The sequence below is a fragment of the Sorex araneus genome, chromosome 1 (assembly GCF_027595985.1).
Source record: "Sorex araneus isolate mSorAra2 chromosome 1, mSorAra2.pri, whole genome shotgun sequence".
Lineage (NCBI taxonomy): Eukaryota > Metazoa > Chordata > Mammalia > Eulipotyphla > Soricidae > Sorex > Sorex araneus.
The window spans coordinates 129,800,402-129,827,659 of NC_073302.1; the positions used below are offsets into that span (position 1 = coordinate 129,800,402).

A 27,258-nucleotide genomic window follows, 5' to 3' on the forward strand; every position below is an offset into this window, starting at 1 on the left:
ATGTGAAATATTTTGCTGGTCTAAGTAGATTTTACTGTTCTAATGGATTATGGGCAATTCAAGTAAAGAGTTCAAATTTCTTGGACTTCTAATGCAGAAAAACCAGCGCATGAGAACTTGTAAAGGTATACATTTTTGAAGATAGACAAAGTTAAGTTAAATAAAAGATCTGATGTAGGAGCTGGAAAAATAGTATAGTGAGTAGGGTACTTGCTTTACATGTGGCCAGCCCAGCTTTAATCCTAAGCATCCCATATGGTCCCCTGAGCACCACCAGGAGTAATTTATGAGTGCAGAGCTCGGAGTAACCCTGAGCATCACCAGGTGTAACCCAGTCCCCCTGCGCCTCCTACCCTCAGCTTTGTAATAATGTTTTCTCTTTATTATTATTTTTTATATTTATTCTTTTATTGAATCACCATGTGGAAAGTTACAAAGCTTTCAGGTTTAAGTCTCAGTTATACAATGCTCGAACACCCATCCCTTCACCAGTGCACATATTCCACCACCAAGAATCACAGTATAATGTTTTCTCTTTAAACATGACTTTTCATATCAATGACTATTGGACTACCTGAACCAACAGTGACAGGCACTGTTCTAGGTTCTGAGAACAAGCACATCAATGAATAGAATCAATCAGCATTTCTGAACCCTGGGAATGTATATTTATTGCAAGGTTAGTAGATAAGTTTCAGGATATTCTGAATTGGAGATCGTTTATAGCTTCATTGGCTTTCCAATTCAGATGCTCTTTGGAACGATGAAGAACAACTGCAGCATAGATTTTTGTATTGGAGTTTCAGAGTTGCAACTCTAGCTATTTGGTGATGAATTAACCAGTGCTGAAGAATGATGTGTTTTTTTGCACTTTGTGCCCTGTGTTCTTGAAAAAATAGTGCCAAGAGGCTGGGTGTAATAGGAAATATTTACAGAGTTGATCAAATTAGTCAAACTTTTAGTGGAAGAAGAGTAAGCCAGTGAATTGTGGCACATTTATTCACATCTATGCTCGACCTGTTGCGTTGAACTGCCAGTAATGTCTCAAATCAGAGGTGGTGCTACAAAAAAGTGGTCACTTTCCTCTCCAGACACCAGCCTCGACCAGGCTGACTGCCTTTGTTTTATAGGCCACAACACATTGACGTGGTGGAAAGAACAGATGAACCTTGTCAAAAGTCTGTGATTTGTGCTGTGTGAAGCCTCTTCCATCCATGCCATTCTAGGACTCATTCCTTGGAAACTTGTCACAGGCATTCCAGTGTTCTCAGGGGAGACTCACTATTGATGAAACTAATGCCTCCAATGAACGGGGTGATTTTGGCTTCGAGTTCTAGTATTAGTCATAATAAATTTCCTTTAGCTCATTTTCGTCAATGAGGTTCATGTAAACAGAGCAGACTATAAATAAATAAAACCCTCATTTATGTCCACATTCTTCAGTACCTGCTTATAATTTCCACGCTATGTTGCTCACTCGCCATTGCATTCCAAAGCCATTCAAACACATCATTAAAGCTATGCAGACAGAGAGATGAAATTACGTATAATTTCCCCTAAACTTCTGCAGTGTGCCAGAACATAATATTCTTAAAACATTAGCGGCGAATAACATTTTTGAATTTTTTTCTCCAATATCAATCTTCATAGTCTTGTTGGCCATTTTGAATTAAAAATCATGTCAGTTATTCTGTAGTCTCTGTTCTGGGCTCAGTAGTGGGAATTTGGTTTAGTGATAGAAAAGTCAAATTTGGATACAACATATAATAGTTTCCTTGGAATGGCAATGTGCCGTGCCATGGTTCTGCAGAGGACCGTGTTCAAGTTTGCTCTAGACTGTTTGGCCTGATACTTCTCTCTTTTGTTGGCCTCAGGACCACAGGCTACACATGCAGATAAGAAATCCTGACCATAACCTTCATCACACAGTTCCTCGCTAACACTCAGAGAACAGGTTCTAATTTCTCTATTAAATTGTGCTCCTGAAAAATTTTTGTAACTCTTTAAACATTCTTTTTCTTCCTCCCCCCCCTCAGAAGAAGAGAGTGAAGGCATAACACCAGATTTTAGATCAGAGTAGTAGTTCAGCCCTTATTTGTCTTCAAAAGAAAAAAGGAAAACGGTACATGATGTTCTCTAATTCTGGCTGTTGGAAAGTTCTAGGAAATTAAATGAACATTTTTTTCCCATTTGGAATTGTATGAGTGAGTTTGTCTGAACGGCTGCTTCTTAAGAAGGGCTTTCACAATTTTAGAAAACTGGGTGTCTACCCTTTTGCCAGAAAGTTGATTCCACAGTCTTTCTCATTAATCAGTTTCTGTGGACAGCAACTTCCTGGTCAGGAATCTTTTCTTCCACTTCCTTACCGTGTTTCTCTTTAAATCGAGAGTAGCCCTGCCCAACTGGTTCTATTCTTTTCATCAGCAAGAATTTTTTTCTATTATCTCTACCCTGTCTGCTAAGTGGCTTTTGTTTTGTTTTGTTTTGGGGACCACACCCGGTAGTGCTTTGGGCTTACTCCTGGCTCTGTGTTCAGAAATTATTCCTGATGGGCTCAGGGACCATGTGGGCTGTAGGGGATCTAACCTAGATTGGCCATGTGCAAGGCAGGTACCATCCCCACTGTACTATTTCTCTAGCACCAAGTACTAAGTGTTTTGCTAGATTTTATCGGAAGCTCCATTTGTTTATTTTTTATTCTAAAAGATAATTTTCCTGGTGTTTACAATAAGTAATCCATAACTCTCAGAAGTTATAAAAAGTTCAGAAGCTTTGATTAGACTGTGAAAAACCTTGGGTCCAGAGAGATAGTACAGATGGTAAGTTGCTTGCCTTGCATCGGCTGACATTGGTTAGATCCCTGCCACTGCATCTGGTTCCCTGAGCACAGAACCTGAAGTAAGCCATGAGCACCGCTAGATGTAGCCCAACCTTTCCCTACTAAAGGAGTTATGAGGAATTAGCCATTTGTGTCTCCTCTCATCTTTTTTTTTTTTCCAGGAGAAATGAAGTTAACTAAAAAATGGAATATAGTAACAAAGCCTTTAGTTATTTCTATGGATCATTCTTAGTAGAGCAGTTTTCACTGCAAATGTAGAAGACAAATCCTGAAGGTGACTGACATTGCAGGGACTCTTTTAAAAAAATTTAAATAATCACCTCTTTTTCTAAAAACTGAAATTTGTTAGTTATTATTTCCCCCTTTTATCCCATCATTGTGGCTGCAGTGACTGGGGTAGCACACAATTGGTTGTGGTACTTCTGAGGGGGTCATATGCCACAGTTGTGGACTTGCTGTTAGGATTCTCCACTGTTGCAGCAAAGTATGTGATCTTCAGCACATCACATCCAAGTGTGTGGACATCTCAGCTAAGACTGTGGATCCGAAGCAGGTTGCATAGCATATACTTGGTTGCTGTGTATACACACTTGGTTGGGTGCTCACTTGGTTGTGGTGTTTCCCAGGGCTTACATAGCTGGGTTGTGGTGGCTGATGATGGCATAATTTATTGTGCACAGGAAATCCCAGTGGCAGTGCCACAGGAATTGCACCTAGCCTGTTGGACAGTACCAGGGATGGCGCTCTTGGCCTCAGGTCCACTAGGCAGGTATTTTACCAAGGAGTTATTCCTGGGTCCCAACCAGGGACTTTAGTGGGGAACTCCTAATTTGTTTTTATACAGGGCACTGTGCAGTATTTATTAAAAAGAATCCTGTTTTAGTAAGCAGTTTGAATGATGGATGTATTTTGTCTATATTCATTTATATCTACTTATGAGAAAAGCAGGAGGAATAAATGGACTTCTATTCATTAAAGCCTCCTGTACTTTGCTGTGCTATAGCTTTTTCTTAATTCTAGAAGCTTGGAGTAACATATTTAGGAAAATTGTGGGGTGATGTGTATTAGGAGGGTAGAATTCTGAAGTACTGTCAGTGTATTTGTCCTGTATCCAGTTTGATTTTATAAAGAACCCTGATGAAGAAGGAAATTAACAAATCATTTGAATGTCTTCAGCATGAATATAGATTTTGCTTCATGACTCCTGAAACATGTAACAAAATCATTAGGGGTAATGAAATACTTAAAAAAAATAAAGCTCATTTTCACTATTTATAACCCCAAGAGATTGCAAAATGGAGAAAGCACTCAATATGTAGGGCAGTGCTCAGTTGAACATACCATTTTCTATTTGTACTATTGGATTGGCTCTTCTTCATGGCTTTTTAACTGAACTAAATCTGGACATTTTAATAAAACAAAAGGAAAAATTGTGATGGACCCTTGTGGCAAATGACCTTTATTATTATTTTTATTATTATTATTTTTAAGCTTTTGCACTCTTAACTGTTCTCAGGGATCACTCCTGGCAGGGCTTGGGGAACTATATGGGGTGCCAGGAATCAAACCTGAGTCAGCTATGTGCAAGGCAAGTACCCTAACACATTGTACTGTCACTCTGGTCCCTGATTAATTTTCTTAAATAGTCCTTATGTCTACGATCCACTTTTGTCATGCATTCTGCTTGGGACAAACAATGAGCCCTGATCCTGGAAATTCTTGATACTTCTGTTTTTGAAGTAATATTCCTTTGGGTCTGAGATTTCCTCTATGAGGTTGAAAAAAAGTGTAAGAAGGTTGGGATCTGTAGCAAGTCTTAGAGGCTTGAAAGTAAGGTGTTTTAGATTGTTCCTTGAATATATTTTACTCAGTTCACAGGGCATTCACGAGTATTTTTGCATATTATTGTGTTTATTCTTTCTAATTTATGTAAAAGATTAGTTTATTTCATTTCAGTTATTAATCTACTTAAAAAAGAAATTATGGGCCGGAGAGATAGCACAGAGGGGAAGGTTCTTACCATGTATGAAGCTAACCTGGAATCGATCTCTGGCATCCCACATGGTATCCTACGCTTCATCAGGAGTGATTCTTTTTTTTCCCTTTGCTTTCTGTGTCACATCCAGTGATTACTCCTGGCGGTGCTTGGAGGACCGTATGGGATACTGGGGATCGAACCCAGGTTGGCCGTGTGCAAGGCAAACATCTTCCCCACTGTGCTATTGCTCTGGCCCCCAGGAGTGATTCCAGAGTGCAGAGCTAGGAGTAACCCCTGAGCATTGCCAGGGGTGGCCCCAAAACCAAAATTAAAAAAAAAATTGTGCCTGGCCTTCCCAAGGGAATTGGTGGCTGGTGCCTTATTATATAATGTTCCATGAAAGACTATCCTTCCCATATTTGAGAGCGGAAAGTAACGCAAAATATTGGAATCTGACTTGCCTTAAGATACTGAAAAGATTACTCTGACTTGATGATGACATCTCTTGTCAGTAAAAGAAATGGTTCTTTTTGCCTAAAAGTATCTGAAAAAGTTAAATGTGGCCTTTTGGATTGGACTCTATGAGAGTAATTGTGTATCTGAATATTACTGTAATGACTTACCAATGAGCCCGCTGCTCACAATAACTAACTTCTACAATTACTAAAGTCTGCATTGAATATTATTTCTCTAGACTGTCCATGTAGTTGCTATTACAAATACTTTCTGTTTTTTATTTGTCTATATTTGGTTTTTACTGAGATTTCAGTGTAAAAGTTCCAAAACACTCAGAAAACAGTTATCAAGCTGATGTTTGCTATAAAAATGAACATATATATATATTTTTAATTTAAAAAAGAATTGGCATACAAAGGCTGTTCTTGGGGCTTACTCCTGGCTCTGCACTCAAAGATCATTCCTGGCAGTGCTGGGGGCCCCTCTGGGGTACTGGGGATGGAATCTAGTCAGATAGACGAGTGTCCTACTCACTGTCCTATCACTCCAGCCTGAGCATTTCTTTTTACAGAAATTGCTAATGCATTCATTGTAAGATAAAGATGAATATTTATATCATAAAAGTGGATTTTAGCAAAAATGCTTATTACAGAATAGCATTTATTGAAGGTTTATATGTGATAGGCGTTGGTCTAAAGTGGTTTGTGTAAAAAGTTCTTTACTTGTACCATCTTGTGTAAATCTCCCAAGAATCATCTGAAGAAGTTTTGCCTCTAGCTCCACTGAACACATGAAGAAAGGAGGCTCGTAGGTAATGGTCCAGGCTTGCTCTTCAAGACGATGCTCTCCTGTCAACTTGTATCTCGCTTGTCTCTATGTTTCTTTGCTTGCTTTTTTCCACTCTGGAGAAGACTATGTTCTCTCTTTGATGCTCTTTCTCTCCTGTCACATCTTTTAAAGCCAAGTTTTGTTCAATAAAGACTATCTTACTTCACACACGCAAAACCCACAAAAACTAATGGTTCAAAAAAATATTTTCATTCTCGGTAGTGGCACCCTAGAGCTTCAGCTACTATTCTGCAATTCACGTCTCTGATTTCTTTTTCTAAAACGAGACATAGAATGATTGAGGCATTGTACCTTATGGACATACGTGTTTTTTAAAAGCACCTCTCCTTCCTTGCTTTGCCACCCCCCCCCAATTGAATTCTTGTAGTAGAGGACCCCCATGGATACTGATCAGTAAGGTGTGGCTCTTACTCACCTTGCTCCCAGTTTGTAGCAGTTCCGTGAGCCAGTCCTGAGGGTGCTGAGCCCCAGAAAGAGGAGGCACATAAAGAGTTCGGGAAGCGTGGAAAAGCTACCTGTGGGTTTGTTCCACTAGTTCCTTCCGCCCTTCTTGTGGTCAGGGAGGGCTGACTGTCTTCAACATGTGCAAAAGAAAGGTAATTTTTGTGGTTCAAAGAGAAAAGACTGAAAGGCTGGTAGGCCTTGCATCTTGAAATTTTGGATATTCTTCATGCGATGATAGAACATTGAGGAACTTTGGCTATCTGTCCCTGGAAATTGCTGGTCATGTCCAACCAATGTCTGATATAATTAACTATAAAACATACTTTGGGGACTCGCCAGTTGTATGGGCCAGAATTATTATACATTCACACTGAATCATCAGCATGCATGTGTATATTTCTACAAGCTCAGTGTGTTCTGTTACACCTCTCAAAACATTGGAATCTTCTTGTAATAGCCTTCCATGTGTTTTTCTCCAACCTTTAGAGTCCTGAAGTTTAATGTAATAAATTATTATGCAAACAGATATAAAGTGATCTGTCCTTTGGGATATTCATCATAACATGTTGGTTAACTTCGTGATTGTTTACCCTTCAAAACTAGCTCAATAGAAACATTGTCTTTATACAGTCTGCAGTTAATCAAATATTACAATAGTAACTAATAAATTCGGAGGCCTTTGATTTCAAAATTGGTCCAAGAAACCTCAGTTAAAGCATAAAGATGATAGCCAGATGGATTAATTTAAAGTAAGCAAAGACAGTATTAAAAACAAATAAATTAAACAAAAAAATACTGGAATCAAGGAAGGCTACATAGTTGAAATCCAAAAGTGTCTGTTACAGGCCTGAGCGATAGTACAGCGGGTAGGTTATTATTAGCTTATTTAGCTAAAATAGAAGCCCTTGGAGCTATCTCAGCAGTAGAGTACTTATTTCGTATGCAGGAGATCTGGGTTTGAGTTGCACAGAGAAGGAAGAGGAGAAGGTGGAGGAGGCATCTAATTGCATGAGGAGGAGGAGGAGGAGGAGGCGACGGCCTCTTACCCCATGGTATATTATAACTGGAAAGGAAATTTGTGGTAGGCTAAATAATAGATCTTAATTGGAAAGGAAATTTGTGGTAGGCTGCGTAATAGCTCCCGAAGATGTCCACTGCCTCGTCCTCAAAACCTGTGAATATATTACCTGATATTGCAAAAGGGACTTTTGAGATCCTGGACTACTCCAGTGGCCCAGTTGGGTTTATAAAAGAGAGGAAGAAGGGACAGTTAGAGAAGGAGAGGTGACAACAAAAGTTGTGGTCCGAGGGACGCAGGCACAAGCTCCTGAATGGGCGTAGCCTCCAGGCGCTGGAAAAGGCAGAGTTCCCTGGAACCTCTGAAGGAAACAAGGCCAGCCAGCACATCCTTTGAGCCCAGGGAAACCAATTTGGATTTCTTATTTGGGGGACAAGGAGACGCTCCCTTTGGAGATTAAGGGACCAATGTTAGCATCCCCAAAGAGCACAAAGAAATAATTCATGGCAATTTGTACTGAAGGGTTGAAACAGAGCAGAGGATGTTCTGGAAATCCTGTATTTCATTTAAGTTGTTTTTTTTCTCTTTGGTGAAGACTGTTGCTTGCAGTCTTTCCTTCCTACAGCTCATAAACGAAGGGCTCCCTCAGCTGCTGTAAAGGAATTGTGATGATTTTGTCTAATGCCATCAGCCATATATTTTTTATTTGCATGTGATGTACTTTTGAATCCTTTTGTGTTGAAGTTGTGGTCAGTGAACTCAGATTAATAAGCCCTGATCCCCAGTAAAGAAGACAAAATTGTTACGTAATTAGAGAATTTGTTATATATTTTAAGAGTTTTTAAAATTCTAATTCTTCTGCATTTTGAAGATAATTTTATTTCTTTTTTTTTAAATAAAGATGAATATTGGCCAACTACTGTTTTATTTAGTTGTTTGGAAATCATTTTTGGGATCTTTTCCCTAGACAGTTGATCTTATTTTTACTTCAAGGATGTTTTTTTCTAAATATTAAGTGCTTTACATTTCTCTTGAAATTTATCCAGGTGAGCCCTAATTTTACTACCCCCTTAAGCTGCAGCTTCCTGAATTAAACTTAGTTATTTATCTTTATCATTGGGTTTTTATCAGTGGTAGAAATAAGGACATTTGAAAAGTGAATTTGAAATGGATCCCATTGAAATAGAAATTGACATTAGTTTTAAATAAGAATCAGCTGATCAATAAACCAGTTTGATATATTAGCTATCTATGTATCTCTCCAATTGAACTGACATACATTTTTCAGACTAAAAATATTAATTTTCTCTCTTTTCTCTCTGATACAGTTGTGGAGTTGGACCAGGGGTTATACTCCTACTTTCTATCCTTTGCATATATGGCTACCCTTGGTTGTGTCACCAAGAATCACACTGGCAGAGCTGGGCATTGTACTGGGTGTTGTCAGGGATTGAACTTGAGGCCTCATGCATGGAGGGCAGGCATTCTACCGAGAACCACTTCAGGTCTGTCTTCTTTTTTGGTGGGGGCCACACCCAGGGGTGCTCAGGGCTTATTTCTGGCTCTGAGCTCAGAAATCATTCCAGGTAGACTCGGTGGTCCATATAAGGTGCCAAGGATTGAACCTGGATCGACCATGTGCTAGGCAATTGCCCTACCTACTTTACTATGCTCTGGCCCCAGGACATCCTCTAGTCTTAAATTAAAAAAGGAATTCTTATGGAAGTTATTTTGTTCCAGCATTATAATCGATTATAATCAATTGTCCCAGCATTATAATTAGGACTTAAAACTGATAGTGGGACTGAGCAGTAGTACCGTGGATAAGGTGTTTGCCTGGCATGCGGCTGACCTGGGTTCAATCCCCAGCATCCATATGGCCCCCTGAGCGCAGAGCCTGGAGTAACCCCTGAGCATCGTCAGGTACAGTCCAAAAACCAAAACCAAAAACTTGATAGGATCTTTATCTTTGCAGGAGCATGTTCTCTGTGCTTTAGTTTTCCCACGTGTTATTTAGAAGAAGATCGAGTTAAAATATCGTCAGTACTAGTACTATTTGGTAGAACAGTACATTAAATTCCTAATAATTGTTTTTCTGTGTCAGGACTGAACTCAGAACATGTGCTCTGTTACTGAACCACAGGCTCAGCTCCTTTATTTATGTTCTTTCCAGTTGAGATTGGTTTGATTAATCTTGGTAATCTCTCTGTGGCCATTTAAAAGGAACTGCTTTGCTGGGGGGGTAAGAGGACCCTGTCCACTTAGCTTGCATGCTGATTGAGCAGTGTGTACAGATGGTTATTATTTCCTACAACTCCACTTTTATTTTTATCAGTCAATTTTAATTAGGTAGTTATCAGAAAAAGCTCTGAAAAGTTCATGACAGTAACAATAAGTCTCTCAATGAGAGACGTTACTGGTGCCCACTCGAACAAATCGATGAGCAACGGGATGACAGTGACAGTGACAGGTAAAAATAAAGGGACTGAGAAAATAGCATTGAGTCTTCGTTTAGACTTTTTTGTTGTTGTTGAGAACTTTTATTTTTAAATATTGTAGTTGCTGTGCTCTACAGTATTCCACTGCCATCTGTGGTAGGGTTTCATGCGCATAACAGCCAACACCACACCCCGAGAAGTGTGCCCATTTTCTTCCACCATAATCTCAGATTCCCCCCTTTAACCTCACCCCAACATAGTCCTTTATCCCCTCCCCCCAAGTATCTCAACCATGGTGAGCTTTGTTTTGTGACCAATTACTCTCTTGTGATCCCCTTACTCTGTTTCTTTATATTCCATGTAGGAGAGAGATCATTCTATATCTGTTTCTGTCCCGACTGCTTTACCACTAAATGGCTAATGGAATTATCAAAAAATACTTCAGTAAAAGAAAATTTGTGAATGTTGTTATATCTCTGCATGGGAGCATTAAGCATAACACTCACTATCTAAGTGTTTTCTAATCTCTTATTGCTAGTTGAGCTTTCTGTATTAATGTTTTTGAGATACGTGCTTCAAAAATCCAAAATATTTAACCGGGCAGTGAGCTTACATAGAGGTGGTGGTGGAATGTGGGCATCGCTTCTGGGTTTTCCAGAAATATGGGGGTGGAGGTGTTGGGGGAGGTCACTCACTAACATTCTGAGAAGGCCCAGATTTTTCACTCAACAAAAACTTTGGTGTACTTGAAATTTTTTTGGCAGTTTGGCATCTCTCTGGAGCTCAGTCTTGAGGTGAAGGAGTTCGGTCAATTCTTGGTTTTGAGAAGTGTCCAAATTATTTTCCAAAGAGATTGAACTAGTTGACATCCCCACCAGTAGTGTATGAGAGTTTCTTTTTCTTCAGATCCATACCAGCACTGGTTGTTTTCATATATATATACATATATATATGTATGTACATACATACATACATACACACACACAAACACACACACAGCGGGGGCCTGGAGCGATAGCACATCGGGTAGGGCGATTGCCTTGCACGCGGCTGACCCAGATTTGATTCCTCTGCCCCTCTCAAGAGCCTGGCAAGCTACTGAGAGTATCTCGCCCGCAGGGCATAGCCTGGGAAGCTACCCCTATTGTATTTGATATGCCAAAAACAGTAACAAGTCTCACAGTGGAGACGTTACTGGTGCCCATTCGAGCAAATCGATGAGCAATGGGATGACAGTGATATTTACATCTATCTATCTATCTATCTATCTATCTATCTATCTATCTATCTATAAATGTATTCCAGTCTCACTGGTAAGTTGATATCTCACTGTTATTGTGACTTGAATTTTTATGTAGGGCATTTTTTCATATACTTGTTGACCATCTGTCTTCTTTGAAGAAGTTTCTTTCCCCCCTCACTTTTTGATGGGGTGATTTTTTTTTAAAACGTTTTACCAATGCTTTATATATCTTGCATATCCTGATAGCACAGCAATAGGGTATTTGCCTGCAGCACACGGCTGACCCAGGTGTGATTCCTCCGCCCCTCTCAGAGAGCCCAGCAAGATAACGAGAGTATCTCGCCTGGACGGCAGAGCTTGGCAAGCTACCTGTGGCGTATTCGATATGCCAGAAACAGTAACAAGTCCCACAATGGAGAGATTACTGGTGCCCGCTCGAGCAAATCGATGAGCAGCAGCAGGATGACAGTGACAGTGACAGTGATCAATCCTTTGTTGGATTGAACAAAAATGAAGATGGGAGGCTTTTCATCTCCCAACTATATTTTTTAAAATTTAAAAAAATTTTTTAAAATGAAATCTTTTGTTATCCACATGTAAAAGATTGTCTTTCCATTACTTTGTTGTGCAAACATGCATATACTAGTTCTACTAGTGTATTGTATATCCTGGATATTAATCCCTTATCAGATGGGTATTGGGTATGGAGCCTGGCAAGCTACCCGTGGCGTATTCGATATGCCAAAAACAGTAACAACAAGTCTCACAATGGAGACGTTGCTGGTGCCTGCTCAAGCAAATTGATGAGCAACAGGATGACAGTGACAGTGACAATGATTTTGGTTGAGCTGAATTTGAAACCAGTGATAAACGTAAACAAACATAAACATTGAAAATTTAGTCATTTGCCTACATATTCTTCAGATGGGTATTGGGTAAAAATTCTTCCCCATTCTGTGGGCTCTCTCTGGATTTTGGCCACTGTTTCTTTTAAAGTGCAGAAGCTTCTTAGTTTGCTATAGTCCCATTTGTTTATGTTTGCTTCCACTTGCATGGTCAGTGCTGTTTCATCCTTAAACATGCTTTTAGCTTTCCATGTCATAGAGAGTTCTGCCTACATTTTCCTCTGTGTACCTTATAGATTCATGTCTGATATTGAGGTCTTTAATCCATTTTGATCTGACTTTTGTGCCTGGCATTAGACAGAGGTCAGAGTTCATACTTTTGCAGGTAGCTATACAGTTTTCCCAGCACCACTTGTTGCAGAGGCTTTCCTTGTTCCACTTCACATTTCTTGCTCCTTTGTCAAAGATTAAGTGACCATATATTTGGGGGTCTGTGACAGGATATTCAACTCTGTTCCATTGGTCTGCAGATCTGTTTTTATCCCAGTACCATGCTGTTTTAATTACTACTGCTTTGTAGTAGAGTTTGAAGATGGGGAAGGTGATGCCACCCATCTTCTTTTTTCCAAGGATTGCTTTAGCTATTCATGGGGGTTTATTATTCCATATGAATTTCAGGAGTGTTTTGTCTATTTCTTTGAAAAATATCATAGGTATCCTGTAGGGACCGCATTAAATTTGTATAGTGCTTTGGGCAGTATTGCCATTTTGATCATGTTAATTCTCCCTATCCATGAGCAGGGGATGTGTCTTCATTTCCTAGCGTCCTCTTTTATTTCTTGAAGTAGTGTTTTGTAATTTTCCTTGTATAGGTCCTTCACCTCTTTGGTTAAGCTGATTCCAAGGTACTTGATTTTCTAAGGTACTGTTGTGAACGGCATTTTTTTTTAACGTCTCTTTCTTCTCTTTCATTATTTGTATATAAGAAAGCCATGGACTTTTGGGTGTTGATTTTGTAGCCTGTCACTTTACTATATCGACCTATAGTTTCTAGGAGCTTTTCTGTAGTCTTTAGGGTTTTCCAAGTATAGTATCACCATCATCATCATCATCATTATCATCATCATCCCGTTGATTGTCGAATTTCTCGAGTGGTCTCGGTAACATCTCCATTCGTCCAACTTAGAAGAGATCTTAGAAGCCTCTCTCTACTCGTCCTTCCAAGGATGCCATACTGGAGGCTCTTTCAGGGTCAGGGTAATGAGACCCAGCTTGTTACTGTTTTTGGCATATAAATACACCATGGGGACCTTACGAGGCTCTCCCAGGTGGGCAGGAAACTCCCAGTAGTTTGTCTGTCATGGTTTATGCTCTTTTTGATGAGTTATTGTATTCTATTTGCTAATATTTTGTTGAGGATCTTTGCGTCTGTGTTCATCAGGGATATCAGTCTATAATTCTCTTTCTTTGTGGTATCTTTGTCTGCTTTTGGTATCAGGGTGATATTTGCTTCATAGAAACTGTTTGGAAGTGTTTTTGATATTTCAGTTTCCTGGAAAAGCTTAAAGAGGATTGGGAGTAAGTCCTCTTTAAAGGTTTGGAAGAATTCACTAGTGAATCCATCTGGGCCAGGACTTTTGTGCTTGGGGAAACTTTTTATTACCGTTTCAATTTCCTTGATGGTGATAATAAATCTGTTCAGGTATTCCAGGTCTTCTTGGTTCAGCCTTCGGAGGCTATAGGAATCTAGGAATTTATCCATTTCCTTGAGGTTTTCATATTTCGTGGCATAAAGATTCTCAAAGTAATCTCTGAGGATCCTTTGAATTTCTGTAGCTTCTGTTGTAATGTCCCCCTTTTCATTTCTGATTCGGTTTATTAGGATTTTCTCTCTCCCTTTTTTTGTGAGTCTTGCTAGGGGTTTATCGATCTTGTTTCTTTTCTCAAAGAACCAGCTCTTGGTTCCATTGATCTTTCGCATTGTTTTTTGGGTTTCTATCTTGTTGATTTCTGCACTGAGTTTTATTATTTCCTTCCTTCTGTTCTGCTCCTTTTGTTGGTCATTCTCCAAGCTCTTAAGCTGTGAGGTTAGGTTACTTATGTGGGCTTGTTCCTCCTTCCTGAGGAATGCTTGTAGAGCTATAAACTTTCTTCTTAACACAGCTTTTGCTGTGTCCCATAAGTTTTGGTAACTCATGTCCTCATTTTCATTTGTTTCCAGGAATCTTTTGATTTCCTCTTTGATTTCCTTTCTAAGCCACTTGTTGTCCAATAGTGAGCTATTAAATTTCCAGGTGTTTGATTTTGTTTTCTGTTTGTGTGTGATTTATTTCTAATTTCAGTGCATCGTGGTCTGAGAAGGTTGTTGATACAGTCTCTATCTTCTTGATTTTATGGAGGTATGTTTGGTGGCTCAGCATGTGGTCTATCTTGGAGAATGTTCCATGCACACTTGAGAAGAATGTGTATTCAGATTTTTGAGGATGAAGTGTCCTGTATATATCTACTAAGTCCCTTTCTTCCATTTCCTCCCTCAGATGAAGTATGTCCTTGCTAAGCTTGAGTCTGGTTAATCTATCAAGAGGTGATAGAGCAGTGTTGTAGTCTCCCACTAGTATTGTGTTGCTATCGATGTCTTTCTTTGAGTTTACGAGTAGTTGTTTTATGTACTTTGCTGGTCCTTCATTAGATGCATATATATTTAGTATTGCTAGTTCTTCCTGTTGTACAGATACCTTTACCAATAAGAAATTATCTTCATTGTCTCTTGTGACCTTCTTCAGTCTGAAATCAATGTGGTCTGATACTAGGATTGCTACCCCAACTTTTTTTATGGGATCATCTCCCAACTTTAAATAGATAATAAACTGATAGTAAAAGGTGGGGACTACTGGTGGGGATGTTGACTAAGTTCAACAGCTCTTAGGGAAAATGAAATCGTGAAATTTGCTTATAAATGAATGGACATGGAAAGTATCATGCTGAGTGAAATGAGTCAGAAGAAGAGGGACAGATATAGAATGACTGCGCTCATTTATGGGATTAAAAAAAAACACAGCATGAGACTAATATCCAAGGCCAGATAAAACAGGCACCAGGAGGACTGGTCAATGGTTGGAAGCTGTTTACAAGTGTGTGTAGGGCAAAGGGCAGATAGGATAGAGAAGGGACCAGTATGACAATAAATAGAAAAGTTCACTCTGGACAAGAACTGAGTGTTGAAAGTGGGTAAGGGTATATACATGATAACCTTTCAGTGTCTTTATTGCAAACCATACACTGCCCAAAAGTTGGGAAGGAAGGGAGGGAGGGACGGAGAGAAAGAGAGGGGGGAGGGAGAGAGGGAGGGAAGGAAGGGAGAAAGATATAGCGAGAGGAAAGAGAGAGACAGAGGGAGAAGGGGAGAGAGAGAGAGAAAGAGAGAGAGAGAGAGAGAGAGAGAGAAGAAGAAGAAAAGTGCTTGTTCAAGGTGTTCAGTATTTTTATAAGAAAGGTAAAACTGGAGTAGCTTTTTAAAAATTGGGTTGCAGCTTTGGGGTGTGGATGTGACTGCCAAGGTTCCTGGAAGTACAGGGAAATGTGGGGAGGTGGCCTGTCCTGACCCTGAGAAAGCCTGGAGATTTCAGTCACAAAAGCTGCACACCTGAATTTTCAGCAGATTATATCTCGGTGAGGTCTGTTCCTAGACTGTGGAGTCTGGCTGGGGGCATGGCAGCAATTTTGAATTGTGGAAGTTAGCAGCTACTGGGGACTCAACTTGGGCGGGCACCAGGTGACCTGTCCCAGAGGGTATAATTTTCTTACTCTTATAATTAGACTGGAGCGATAGCACAGCGGGTAGGGCGTTTGCCTTGCACTCGACTGACACATGTTCCATTCCTCCGTCCCTCTCAGAGAGCTTGGCAAGCTACTCGTGGCATATTTGATATGCCAAAAACAGTAACAAGTAGTCTCACAATGGCGATGTTACTGGTGCCTCTCGAGCAAATAGATGAACAATGGGACGACAGTGCTATAGTGTTTTATATTAGATCATATTCAATAGGAAGGCATTTATTTTACTTGAGGAGACTTGCAATTGAGCTGGGCATTGGCAAAGTAGGGACAGGTGACTCAGAGGGCATTGGGTCTTGAAGTTCTGTCACTCAGCTGTTGGACTGTTGAAAAGAATTGAGGAAACTTTTGTTTCATAGGCATCCTAGGACAGCCACCAGGAGTTCACACATGAAAAAGATGCAAAACACAAGGCTTCAGGTGACATAGCTGCAGACCTTGGAGGGTGTGTTTGTGTGTGATATTGGTTTGTAATCTACTTACATAAAATTATTTGGATTGTCTGTAAGTGGAATAAACTTTAGGGATAGTCTGAGTTTCTGGTCATTGAAGCTATGTAAGCTGAGGTTGGATGGAGCCAAACCATATAAATAAAATGCCCCTTTTTTTTTATCAGATTCATTCATTCACTTGCCTTGTTTTCTCTGTCAAAAATACCGTTTTTTACAAAGTAAAGACAATCATGTAAAAAGAAATTACATTTCTCAATAACAACATGCAAAGAAAAACAGTAGAGCAGTATCTTTTACCCAAGAAAAGATTCTTCTACAGGGATCACTAAGAAAATGATGGCTGGAGGAACCAGTTGGGATGGGAGATGCATGCCGAAAGTGGATAAGGACCAAACATGATGACTTCTCAGTGTCTGTGTTGCAAGATAGAATGCCCAAAAGTAGAGAGAGAGTATGGGGAATATTGTCTGCCTTAGAGGCAGGGGGAGGGTGGGAGAGGGGGGGTATACCCGGGATATCGGTGGTGGGGAATGTGCACTGGTGGAGGAATGGGTGTTTGATCATTGTGAGATTGTAACCCAAACATGAAAGCTTGTAACTATCTCATGGTGATTCAATAAAATTTAAAAAATTAAAAAGAAAAAAGAAAAGATTCTTCTACAAGAATTTTGTTTTTGTTTTTGGGTCATACCCAGTAGTGCTCAGGACTTACTCCTGGCTCTGTGCTCAGGGATCACTCCTGGTGGAATCAGGGGACCATATGGGATGCCGGGAATCGAACCCGGGTTTGACAAGTGCAAGGCAAGCGCCCTACTCACTATACTATTGCTCTGGCCCTTGGACAAGAATTTTGTTAGTCATCCATCAGAAGCTATGTAGCAAATGCAGGGGCTGAAGCCATAGCACAGCGGGTAGGGCGTTTGCCTTGCACGCGGCCGACCCGGATTCGATTCCCAGCATTCTATATGGTCCCCCGAGCACCGCCAGGAGTAATTCCTGAGTGCATGAGCCAGAGGTAACCCCTGTGCATAGCTGGGTGTGACCCAAAAATAAAAATATCAAATGCAGACAAACTGACAGTTTTAAACATGCACGAATTTGGACCAGAGCAATAGTACAGCAGGTAGGGAGGGCAGTTGCCTTCCATGTGGCTGACCTGGTTTGATCTCCAGCATCCCATTGAGTCCTCCCCAGCACTGCCAGTAGTAATTCCTAAGTGCAGAGCCAGGAGTAACTCCTGAGCATCACCAGGTATAACCCCAAAATAAAAACAAGCAAAAAGCATGAATTTGGAGCTGGCATATTATTTAATTTTTTATCCTATGCATTATCCTGTTAAGTGCCTAAAAGTCATGGATGGAAGGGAAAGACATCAATTTTTATTGAGCTCACTGACTTTTTAAAAAATAGAGTCCTCCAATGGCATTGTGTCCAGTATTGGGGAGACAGAGATCCATGTACTGGGCAAGAGGCTGGGTTAGATAAGGACTACAGAGATCCTCTTATGAGTGAGGTGGAAAAGAATTGCTGGTGCACCATTTCCTTTGTCTTTAGTAAAAATATGGGGCTCTAACTTTTAATCACTCTTCCGTGTTGCATATCTCGTGTCATGTGGAATAGGGTTCATATCATTGACAAGGAGTGTTGGCCTTTAACTCATAAATGTAAAATATTATTGCTTCACCTTGAACATAGAGGTTAAAGTTGAATATGGAGTTAGCCTTTTTGATGGAATACAGTTAATTTTATTTTCATGGCAAACATTTAATTTCAGGCTGACTTACACAAGTTTTTTCAAGATTCAAAATGTATCAAAAGCATTGTGAGAGAACACAATGCTTATGAACTGAAAGGTGATATTATTTGTAAATGTTAAAACTTCACAGAACTTAAAACATATATGGAAGAGTCAGGTTCTAAAATTACACTTACTTTTCTGACTATAGTTTATGTATAATGAGATACTGAATCTCTAACGTCAATATTTTTAGATTGACCATATATCTAGACTAATTTTATTCCTGCGTGTAGAGATCAGATAGTACCAGGAGAAGCAGAGGTGCCAAGAACAAAGTGTGCAGCTTTGGAGGTAATATCAGGGTCTCTGTGCATTTTGGCCCATCACAGAATAAGACCAGCTGTTCATTTGTTTCATGTCTAGGTTTGGAATTCACCCAGTTGCAGGCCGAATGCCCGGTCAGCTTAATGTGCTGCTGGCTGAAGCCGGCGTGCCATATGATATTGTGTTGGAAATGGATGAGATCAACCATGATTTCCCAGGTAAGTGATGGCGGTGATGGTGAAGTTTAAACATCCTCAGTTCGAATGAAGCAGTGTCACTCTTAGGACTTGAATTAGGGGATCACTGAAGGCTTACTAGTGGCGTGGAGACTAGCCCGTTTCCAGGGGGCAAATGCTTTGTAAGCAGTATGGCTAAATTCTCTTACTATCAGGAATTCTGAAGGATATTGAAGATACTGGGAGGTCCAGTAGGAGAAAGTATTCAGAGGGTCTCCGAGCAGATACGACTTTGGAATCCAAATCCGGATTCACAAAGTGTGGCCTTGCTCTCCATCCTCAACCCTAGGCTCCTCATTAATATAAGAGCTTCTGTTGATCGTTTCGTGTCTGGTTCTTGCCAGTGTTCAAGCATATAGTAATTCATGATCAGTAAAGTAGTTTTCCATTTGCTTGAAAGTGCAAGGGCTTCACTAGATAAGGTGCTATACATTATAACTGTCATTGGGTAAAGGTTATAACACTTGGCCCAAGATCAGGTTGGTTAAAATTAGACCAGTTTCTTCTGGCAAGTATCCATTGTAAACTTAAAAACTGCTGTTTATTAGGAAAAAAACATAATGAAGTTGTGTGTATAGCTTGATTCGCATGGCATTTTTGGCAGAGTGTTAAGGTAGTTTATGTTGCAGGACTTAACGAGAGAATTTAGGCCATTTTGATTCTGTTACCCCCTTTAACATTTCACTGTTGCTAAATGATGTGTGAAACCTGTCAGTTCCTGGAGTTATGAAAACAGCATTAACATGGGACAGACTTAGACCATTTCCTTTTTTGAGATACAATGTTATATCTTAAGGTAGTAACCCCTGGGCACTATCAGGTATGGCCCCAAATTGCCCTTCCCCCACTTAAAATAAAAAAGGAGAAGGAAATTATATATTAAGTGGTCATTTTAACAGTTGAAAAGAAAATGCAAATTTTATAAAATGATGTTATTCACATGATAGTTTTGGGGCAATAAATGAACTTTTGGTTGATCCATTGAGAGAGTGAGGAGAAGAGATGGGAAGCATCACATTGCAAGCTCAAATCAGAATGCTTCAGTTCTGATGCAGGACTTACTATATTTTTAGCTGTGTGACATTGGCTAAGATACTGAATTTCTCTGCTAAAACTTTATTTTTCTTGTTGTTGTTGTTGTTGTTATTGTTACTATTTTTGGTCTCACTTGGAAGGTCTCAGGGTCTCCTCATATTGCTTGGGAGACTATGTGGAACTGGGGATCCAACCCAGGCCTCCCCTATACAAAGCAAACTCTCTAGCCCACTGAGCTATCTCTCTGGCCCAAAGCTCTTTGTTTTTTTATTTTTTATTTACTTAAATTTATTTATTTTTTAATTAGTGATTCACAGTGAGGGTACAGTTACAGATTCACACATTTTTGTGCTTGTTTTTCCCTCATGCAATGTTTGAGAGCCCATCCCTTCACCAGTGTCCATTCTCCACCACCAATGAACCCAGTATCCCTCCCACCCCCCAATTCCATCCCCCCACTGCACCCCGACTCTGTGGCGGGGCATTCCAATTTGAGATCTCTCTTTCCTTTTGGGTGTTGAGGTTTGCAATAGGGGTATTGCATGGTCATCCTGTTCAGTCTCTAGTCTACTTTCAGCACGCATCTCCCTTCCCACGCGGGATCTCCAATCACATATTACTTTGTGTTCCCTTCTCTATCTTGGATGACTTTCCCCCAGCGTGTGAGGCCAGCTTCCAAGCTATGGAGCCAACCTCCTGGTATTATATACTACTATTCTTGGGTATTAGTCTCCTACTCTGTTCTTTATTCCACAGATGAGTGCAGTCTTTCTATGTCTGTCCCTCTCTTTCTGGCTCATTTTACTTAGCATGATACTTTCCATGTTGATCCACTTATATGCAAAGTTCATGACTTCATCCTTTCTAACAGCTGCATAGTATTCCATTGTATAGATGTACCAAAGTTTCTTTAACCAGTCATCTGTTCTCGAGGCTCAAAGCTCTTTGAATAGATCCTGTCATCAGCATGGATCCTAGAGATACTGGCGTTTGTTAGAGTTAGAAAATTGACATCGGGACTGGAGAGATGGTCCAGAGGACAAGATGCTTGACTTGCTTGTGGCTGACCTGGCATCACACATGGTTCCCCTGAGCATTTCCAGGAATGACCCTGGAGCACAGAGCCAGGAATAAACCTTAAACACAGCTGGGTGTGACCCCCAAATGGAGATAAAATAAAACAAAAATTGAGGCCACTATAATTTGCCTGAAAAGACATGAAACATAACCCTTGTGAGTTTCACATTTTCTTTTTTTTCTCTTTTGTTATGAAGACACTGATTTGGTCCTTGTCATTGGAGCCAATGATACTGTTAATTCAGCAGCTCAAGAAGACCCCAACTCTGTTATCGCAGGCATGCCAGTGCTGGAAGTCTGGAAGTCCAAGCAGGTGATATTTTAGACCCGTGTTTTATTTCAATAATCAGATCTCTCAAAGTATACACACTCACACACACACACACACACACACACACACACACTTTCTTTGCTTGATAGTAATGGTGGTACCTTTGAGGAGGCCCAGGATTTAACAGTAACTTAGGGCCCACATCTCTATATCCAACTTTTGTCTCTTCTGTGGTCAGCAGAAAACCCCAGTGCCTTGCTTATGAGCAAAACTAGATGAGGTTGCGTGGATGGATTAGCAAAATCCATAACCACTGAAAAAAGAGCAGAGAACGTTTGGACTGAGTCTGGCTGAATTCCAGTTGAGTCCAGTGGAGCAGATGAATTCCCTCTAGTACTGTGAGTCAGTATCATTGCCATTATAGATGAGGATGAGCACATTTTTTCATTTAATTTTTCATAGGGAATTTGTAGTTATGAGGTGTCTAGAGGAACGCTAATAGCCAGTATTGCATAGAATACAAAATTGCACACACATATGTTGAAAGCAGTATTTGTGGTGACTGGCTGTGACATACTTTTGTTCATTTTATGGAACAAACAGTAGTCATTTGATTTGAGAGTTTGTAGTGTGTACCATTGTGCTATTGTTGCATGAGGAGGAATACATTTTCACTCTTCTTATTTTTGGCATACGCCCTAGAAAACCATAGAAAGGTTTCTCACTCCATTAAGAACTCACTGCTAAAACTCATACACGTAGCTGTAAATGTTTGTGACATGTCAGCATTAGAGCTAAGCATAGCCTTCCATTTTGCTTTGTTAGAGCATAATATGGGGGGCTGGAGCGAAAGTACTGTGGATAGAGCATGCAGTTGACCAGGGATCAATCCTCGGCATCCCATATGGTTCCCTGAGCACCACCAGGAGTAATTCCTGAATGCAGAGCCAGGAGAAACCCCTCATCATTACCAGGTGTGACCCAAAAAGCCAAAAAAAAGCATAATATGATCTGCCATTAGCGCTGCCTTGTGATAAGCTAGATTTCTCTTTGGACTTCGGTCTCAAAACTTTCTGATATATTTTGCTTGAAAAATACATCAGTTTCTCACTCTATTACATCACATATCAGTTCCTCACTCTATTACATCTATAAAGGGTAGAAGTTTATGCACTGTTTGTTCTCTTAGCACATTTATAGAAAGGTGCTTATTTTCTCTAACTAGAATGTGTTATCAATAGTCTCTGTTTAGAAAGGCACTGAGAAGAAATCAATTTGTAATCATATCACTGAGAAATGAAAACTGGGTTAACTTGACTTTTCTTTGACGTGTAGAAATGAATTGTATTGTAGGATTTGATATAGAAAGGGAACTTTCTTTGGTGGCTTGTATTCTGGGCGATGCACAGGGCCTGCTCCCGCCTTTGTGCTCAGGAGTGAGTTCTGGCTTTGTGCTCAGCGCTCAGGAACCCATATGCAGTGCTGCACAGCAAACTGAGTCAGCAGAGTGCAAGGCAAACACATTAGCTCCTGTGCTATTTCTCCAGCCCTGAAGGGGCACTTTAAAAAAAATAATCATTATAAATTCAAGTTAGTACAATGTAAACACACATTTCAAAAATGTTCCTTGAGCCTTTTAAAAGTCTGTGTGCTAAAGAATTAGTAGCGGTAGATGTCTTGGCCCAAGTTAGGGGAAGGGAATATTTATTTGCTGAACATGTCCTAGTCAGGTCTGTTAAATACGCGCTCTCACTTCATCTCTGCTTCTTAGGTCATTGTTATGAAGAGGTCCTTGGGTGTTGGCTATGCTGCAGTGGACAATCCAATCTTCTACAAACCCAATACTGCCATGCTGCTAGGCGATGCCAAGAAGACATGTGATGCATTGCAGGCCAAAGTGAGAGAGTCCTACCAGAAATAAATAGGAACCGCCAGGCTGCTGTCTACCAGAGTCACCTCTTCAGTGTGGGAGGAGGCAAAGCAAATATCAATATATACAGCTGACATATATCTATAGCAGAGCACTTAGAAGAAAAGGAAGAGCAAAGAAAGCAAAAACAAATGCAGGGAGATTTTTAAAGACCAATGATCCCTCTTTTTTTTTTTTTAAGGATAGGAATATTAAGTGTCTTTCTGTGTATTTTTCGTGTGTTATAAATCAAAAATATTTTGTGAAAGGAGAGCAACTTCATTTTTACATGTAATCTGTTTGGGCTGTTTTTATTGCTCAGTAGACTGCAATGTTATAAGAAATTAAATCTTCAGGTTTTATATTAAACATGGTTCTAAAAAATTCTAACAGTGTAAACATTACATGCATATACATGGTTTTTCAACAATTGTGACTAATTTGAAACTTTTTATCTACTTCTGAGCTATTTTCTTACTGTTTATTCGTAATCTGAATTAACATTAAATTGGTTTCAGATTTTCAAACTATACTTCAGATTCTAGATGTCAAGGTATATATTTTCAGTTCTATCTTAATACATTAAAGCACTAGATACATTTTTAGAAATGCTGGAAATAAATGATATGCTTTATGTTTTTCATTAGAGTATCAATGAAACATGAAATTTGAAATCAGTACTTGCTGTATTCTTTAAAACTCCATTTCCAATCAGAGATTGCTTTAATCAATTTATAATCAATTTATAATATGTGCACTTGAATGGGAGCCAACTATGACTAATAAAATAACTTCATAATGTTTGCATAGAGATGTAGCAGTTGTTTCTGGTGACAAAAGGCTAAAATCAAATGGTTCTGCCTCTTATTAACATCTGGGGGAAGATGTGCTACTATGAAATAGATGAAATGAATCTGTCTTAACTGTTCACAGTAATTTTTCTCCAAATCATGTATGTTTTGAAGTATTATATAATTCACGATATTCGAGCGATTGGGAGGCTTTTTTTTTTTTTTTTGGCAATGCACAGGGGTTACTCCTGTCTCTGCGTCTCTGCACTCAGGAATTACTCCTGGCAGTGCTCAGGGGACCATATGGGATGCTGGAAATTAAACCCAGGTCGGCCACGTGCAAGGCAAATGCCCTACCCGCTGTGCTATCCCTCTAGCCCCTTGGAGGTAGTTTTTAAAAAGCTTCCTTCTATGTTTATCTAAGCACATGTAAAGATTGTTTTTTTGCAGTGAGAGTGTAGATTCTCTTTGTGACTTTTGTACTGTGCGAAAAGTTACATACAGGTTGAATGTAGACAAATATTTTAAGTATCTGTCTTTATATATAATTAATCTGATACTAAATTTAGTGAAATAATTATCAACAAAAAAAATGTATCCTTAAACCAGGAAAAGAAAATAATTGATTTTTTTTAACTCTGCTGCTCACGTTTACTGAGCAATATTGTTTTCATAATATTCACAGTATTGTTTTCATAATACTCACAGTATTGTTTCATAATTTCATATAACTCACAGTATTGTTTTCATAATCAATTTCTCATTTGCTCATCCTGCAATGAAAAACTTCTGAAGAGCATAGCACATATGTGCACACAGATATATGTTTTTTCTCATACATGTGTTTTTAAATCAGAACAGACTTTTTAAAATTATTGAGGAACAAATGCTTTGTTCTGTATCTCGGATCACTGGAAACCTCAAACTCAGTCATATCACAGAAAGCTATTGAAAGAAAGCAACTAGTATCTTTAGTCCTGTCCTTTTCCATCCCTCAAAAGTAATTGTTACTATATCTGGAAAAATAACACATTTTTTAAAAGTAACATCTATATGCAATTGAACTTAAAAACAATTATAGCACTGTAGCACTGTCCTCCCATTGTTCATCAATTTGCTTGAGCGGGCATCAGTAACGTCTCCATTGTGAGACTTGTTACTGTTTTTTGGTATATGGAATCTGCCACGGGTAGCTTGCATCTTGAATCGAACCTGGGTCGGCTGTGTGCAAGGAAACACCTTACCCGCTGTGCTATCGCTCTTGGCTTTAATATATTTTTATTTGTAATACATTTTGAATATTTGATATAAGTACTTTTTATATAGTTTATTAATCACATACTTCAGTTGGTCTGAATATTGATCGGAATAGCTGAAGTTTTTTTGATCTTTTCTCTTTTTTGTGTGGCAGGGCGGGGGGGACAGAGTCACACAGGGCTGTACTCAGGGCTTACTCCTGGTTCTGTGCTTAGGGATCACTCCTGTCATTACTCAGGGTGCATATGCACTGCATATGGGATTGAACACCAGGTCAGCTGCATGCAAGAGAAGCACTTATACCCCTGTACTCAGATATATTCTTTCTTAAATTAAAGTCCCCCCAAATTGTTTATTTTCTATGATTTATTTTTATGATGAAGTCTAATATCAACAAAAATAATTTTGATTCATCCAACTTTATTTCTCCTTTTCATAACTAATACACATGATAAATATGACTTAGTTTTATTCATGTATTGTTCTCTTTTGATACCCAACTATTTATATTTATTTCCCATTCTCTTCCTTCGAGTGCTGCTGTTGTGATGACTGGGGGTTGCACATACTTGGTCGTGTTGTGTGCACATTTGTTGGTGGTTCTTACCTGGGGTTAAGCAAGACTTCTGTTGCATTGTTTATGTATATGCTCACTGGAGTTTGCAGTTCTTTCTTTTTTCTTTCTTTTTTCTTTTTTAATTCTTTAATTAGTGAGTCATCATGAGTGTACAGATACAGATTTACGCATTTTCGAGCTTGTTTTTCCCTCATACAATGTTCGAAAACCCATCCCTCCACCAGTGCCCATTCTCCACCACCAATAAACCCAGTATCCCTCCCACCCCCCAATCCCATCTCCCCCCACCGCACCCTGCCTCTGTGGCAGGGTATTCCCTTTTGATCTCTCTCTCCAATTGGGTGTTGTGGTTTGCAATAGGGGTATTGAGTGGCCATTGTGTTCAGATTCTAGTCTATTTTTAGCATGCATCTCCCTTCCCTCGAGGGATCTCCAACCACATTTTACTTGGTGTTCCTTTCTCTATCTGAGCTGCCTTTTTCCCCAGCATGTGGGACCGGCTTCCAAGAAATGGAGCCAACCTCCTGGTACTTATTTCTACTATTCTTGGATATTAGTCTCCTACTCTGTTATTTTATATTCCACAGATGAATGCAATCTTTCTATGTCTGTCTCTCTCTTTCTGACTCATTTCACTTAGCATGATACATTCCATGTTGATCCACTTATATGCAACGTTCATGACTTCATTTTTTCTAACAGCCGCATAGTATTCCATTGTATAGATATACCAGAGTTTCTTTAACCAGTCGAGTGCCCGAGAGCAGATGACTGGTTAAAGGCACTCATTTCATTTTGATGCTCAAACACATTTTAGTTGCAGTGCTCTTTGGGGGTCACTGAATTAAACATTAAATTGGTGCTCATATAAATGCTCACTGGGGATTGCAGTTCTGCCCACTGTGCTTGCACATCTTTTGATATGGAGTTCTTTGGGGTCTCATGTTTCAATTGTGGTGCTCACACACAAGTGTACATTTCTGATATTGGGAACCAGAGACTGCATGCTGGTGTCGGTAGTCCCAGATAACAGAGTTGCTGGGACCATACTTTGCACATGTGGGCTGCACTGGGGATTGAACTCACAGCCTCACAATTAAGTCAGATGCTTTAGTCATCAAACCATTTCCCAGGCCCCAATAAATACTTTTCTTAATCCTTTGTACCCTACAGTTTGGCACCTCTGAAAGAGTTAAACTTTGGTATAAAATACTATGTTGATTTGTCTTTTCAGACACTATTAACCACTTTTCTAGGTTTAAAATTGGAGGTTTGTGTCTATATATAAAATATATAGACACAATCCTCCACTACCCCACTGCCACCATGCTCCAGGCCGCTTTCCACATGTTTGGGCTGAGCCTCATGCATGAGTGAACATATTTCTGGACACACATCATAAAGGGAAATATATATGTATATATATATACATATACATATATGTTCACACACACATATGCCTCTCGGAGAGCCCAGCAAGCCACCATCCACATGAAAGAGCCTGGCAAGCTCCCTGTGGCGTATTTGATATGCCAAATACAGTAACAAGAACAGGTTTCATTCCCCTGACCCTGAAAAGGGCCTCCAGTCATTGGGGAAAAACGAGTAAGGAGACACTGCTAAAATCTCAGTGTTATGCCAAGGACT

The 27,258-nt window shown here is 39.7% G+C and overlaps 1 protein-coding gene across 1 annotated transcript in view; it reads left to right on the forward strand.

Annotated features, from left to right (window-relative positions):
• The window catches only part of NNT (nicotinamide nucleotide transhydrogenase), a 112,128-nt gene extending 88,438 nt beyond the window's left edge, over positions 1 to 23,690 (forward strand). The window contains exons 20-22 of the mRNA XM_004608415.2: positions 18,558 to 18,676; positions 21,004 to 21,119; positions 22,849 to 23,690. Coding sequence (XP_004608472.2) covers positions 18,558 to 18,676; positions 21,004 to 21,119; positions 22,849 to 22,998 — 385 coding nt within the window. The 3' untranslated portion in view covers positions 22,999 to 23,690. The remainder of the gene's footprint in view (positions 1 to 18,557; positions 18,677 to 21,003; positions 21,120 to 22,848) is intronic.
• The last annotated feature ends 3,568 nt before the right edge of the window (positions 23,691 to 27,258 follow it).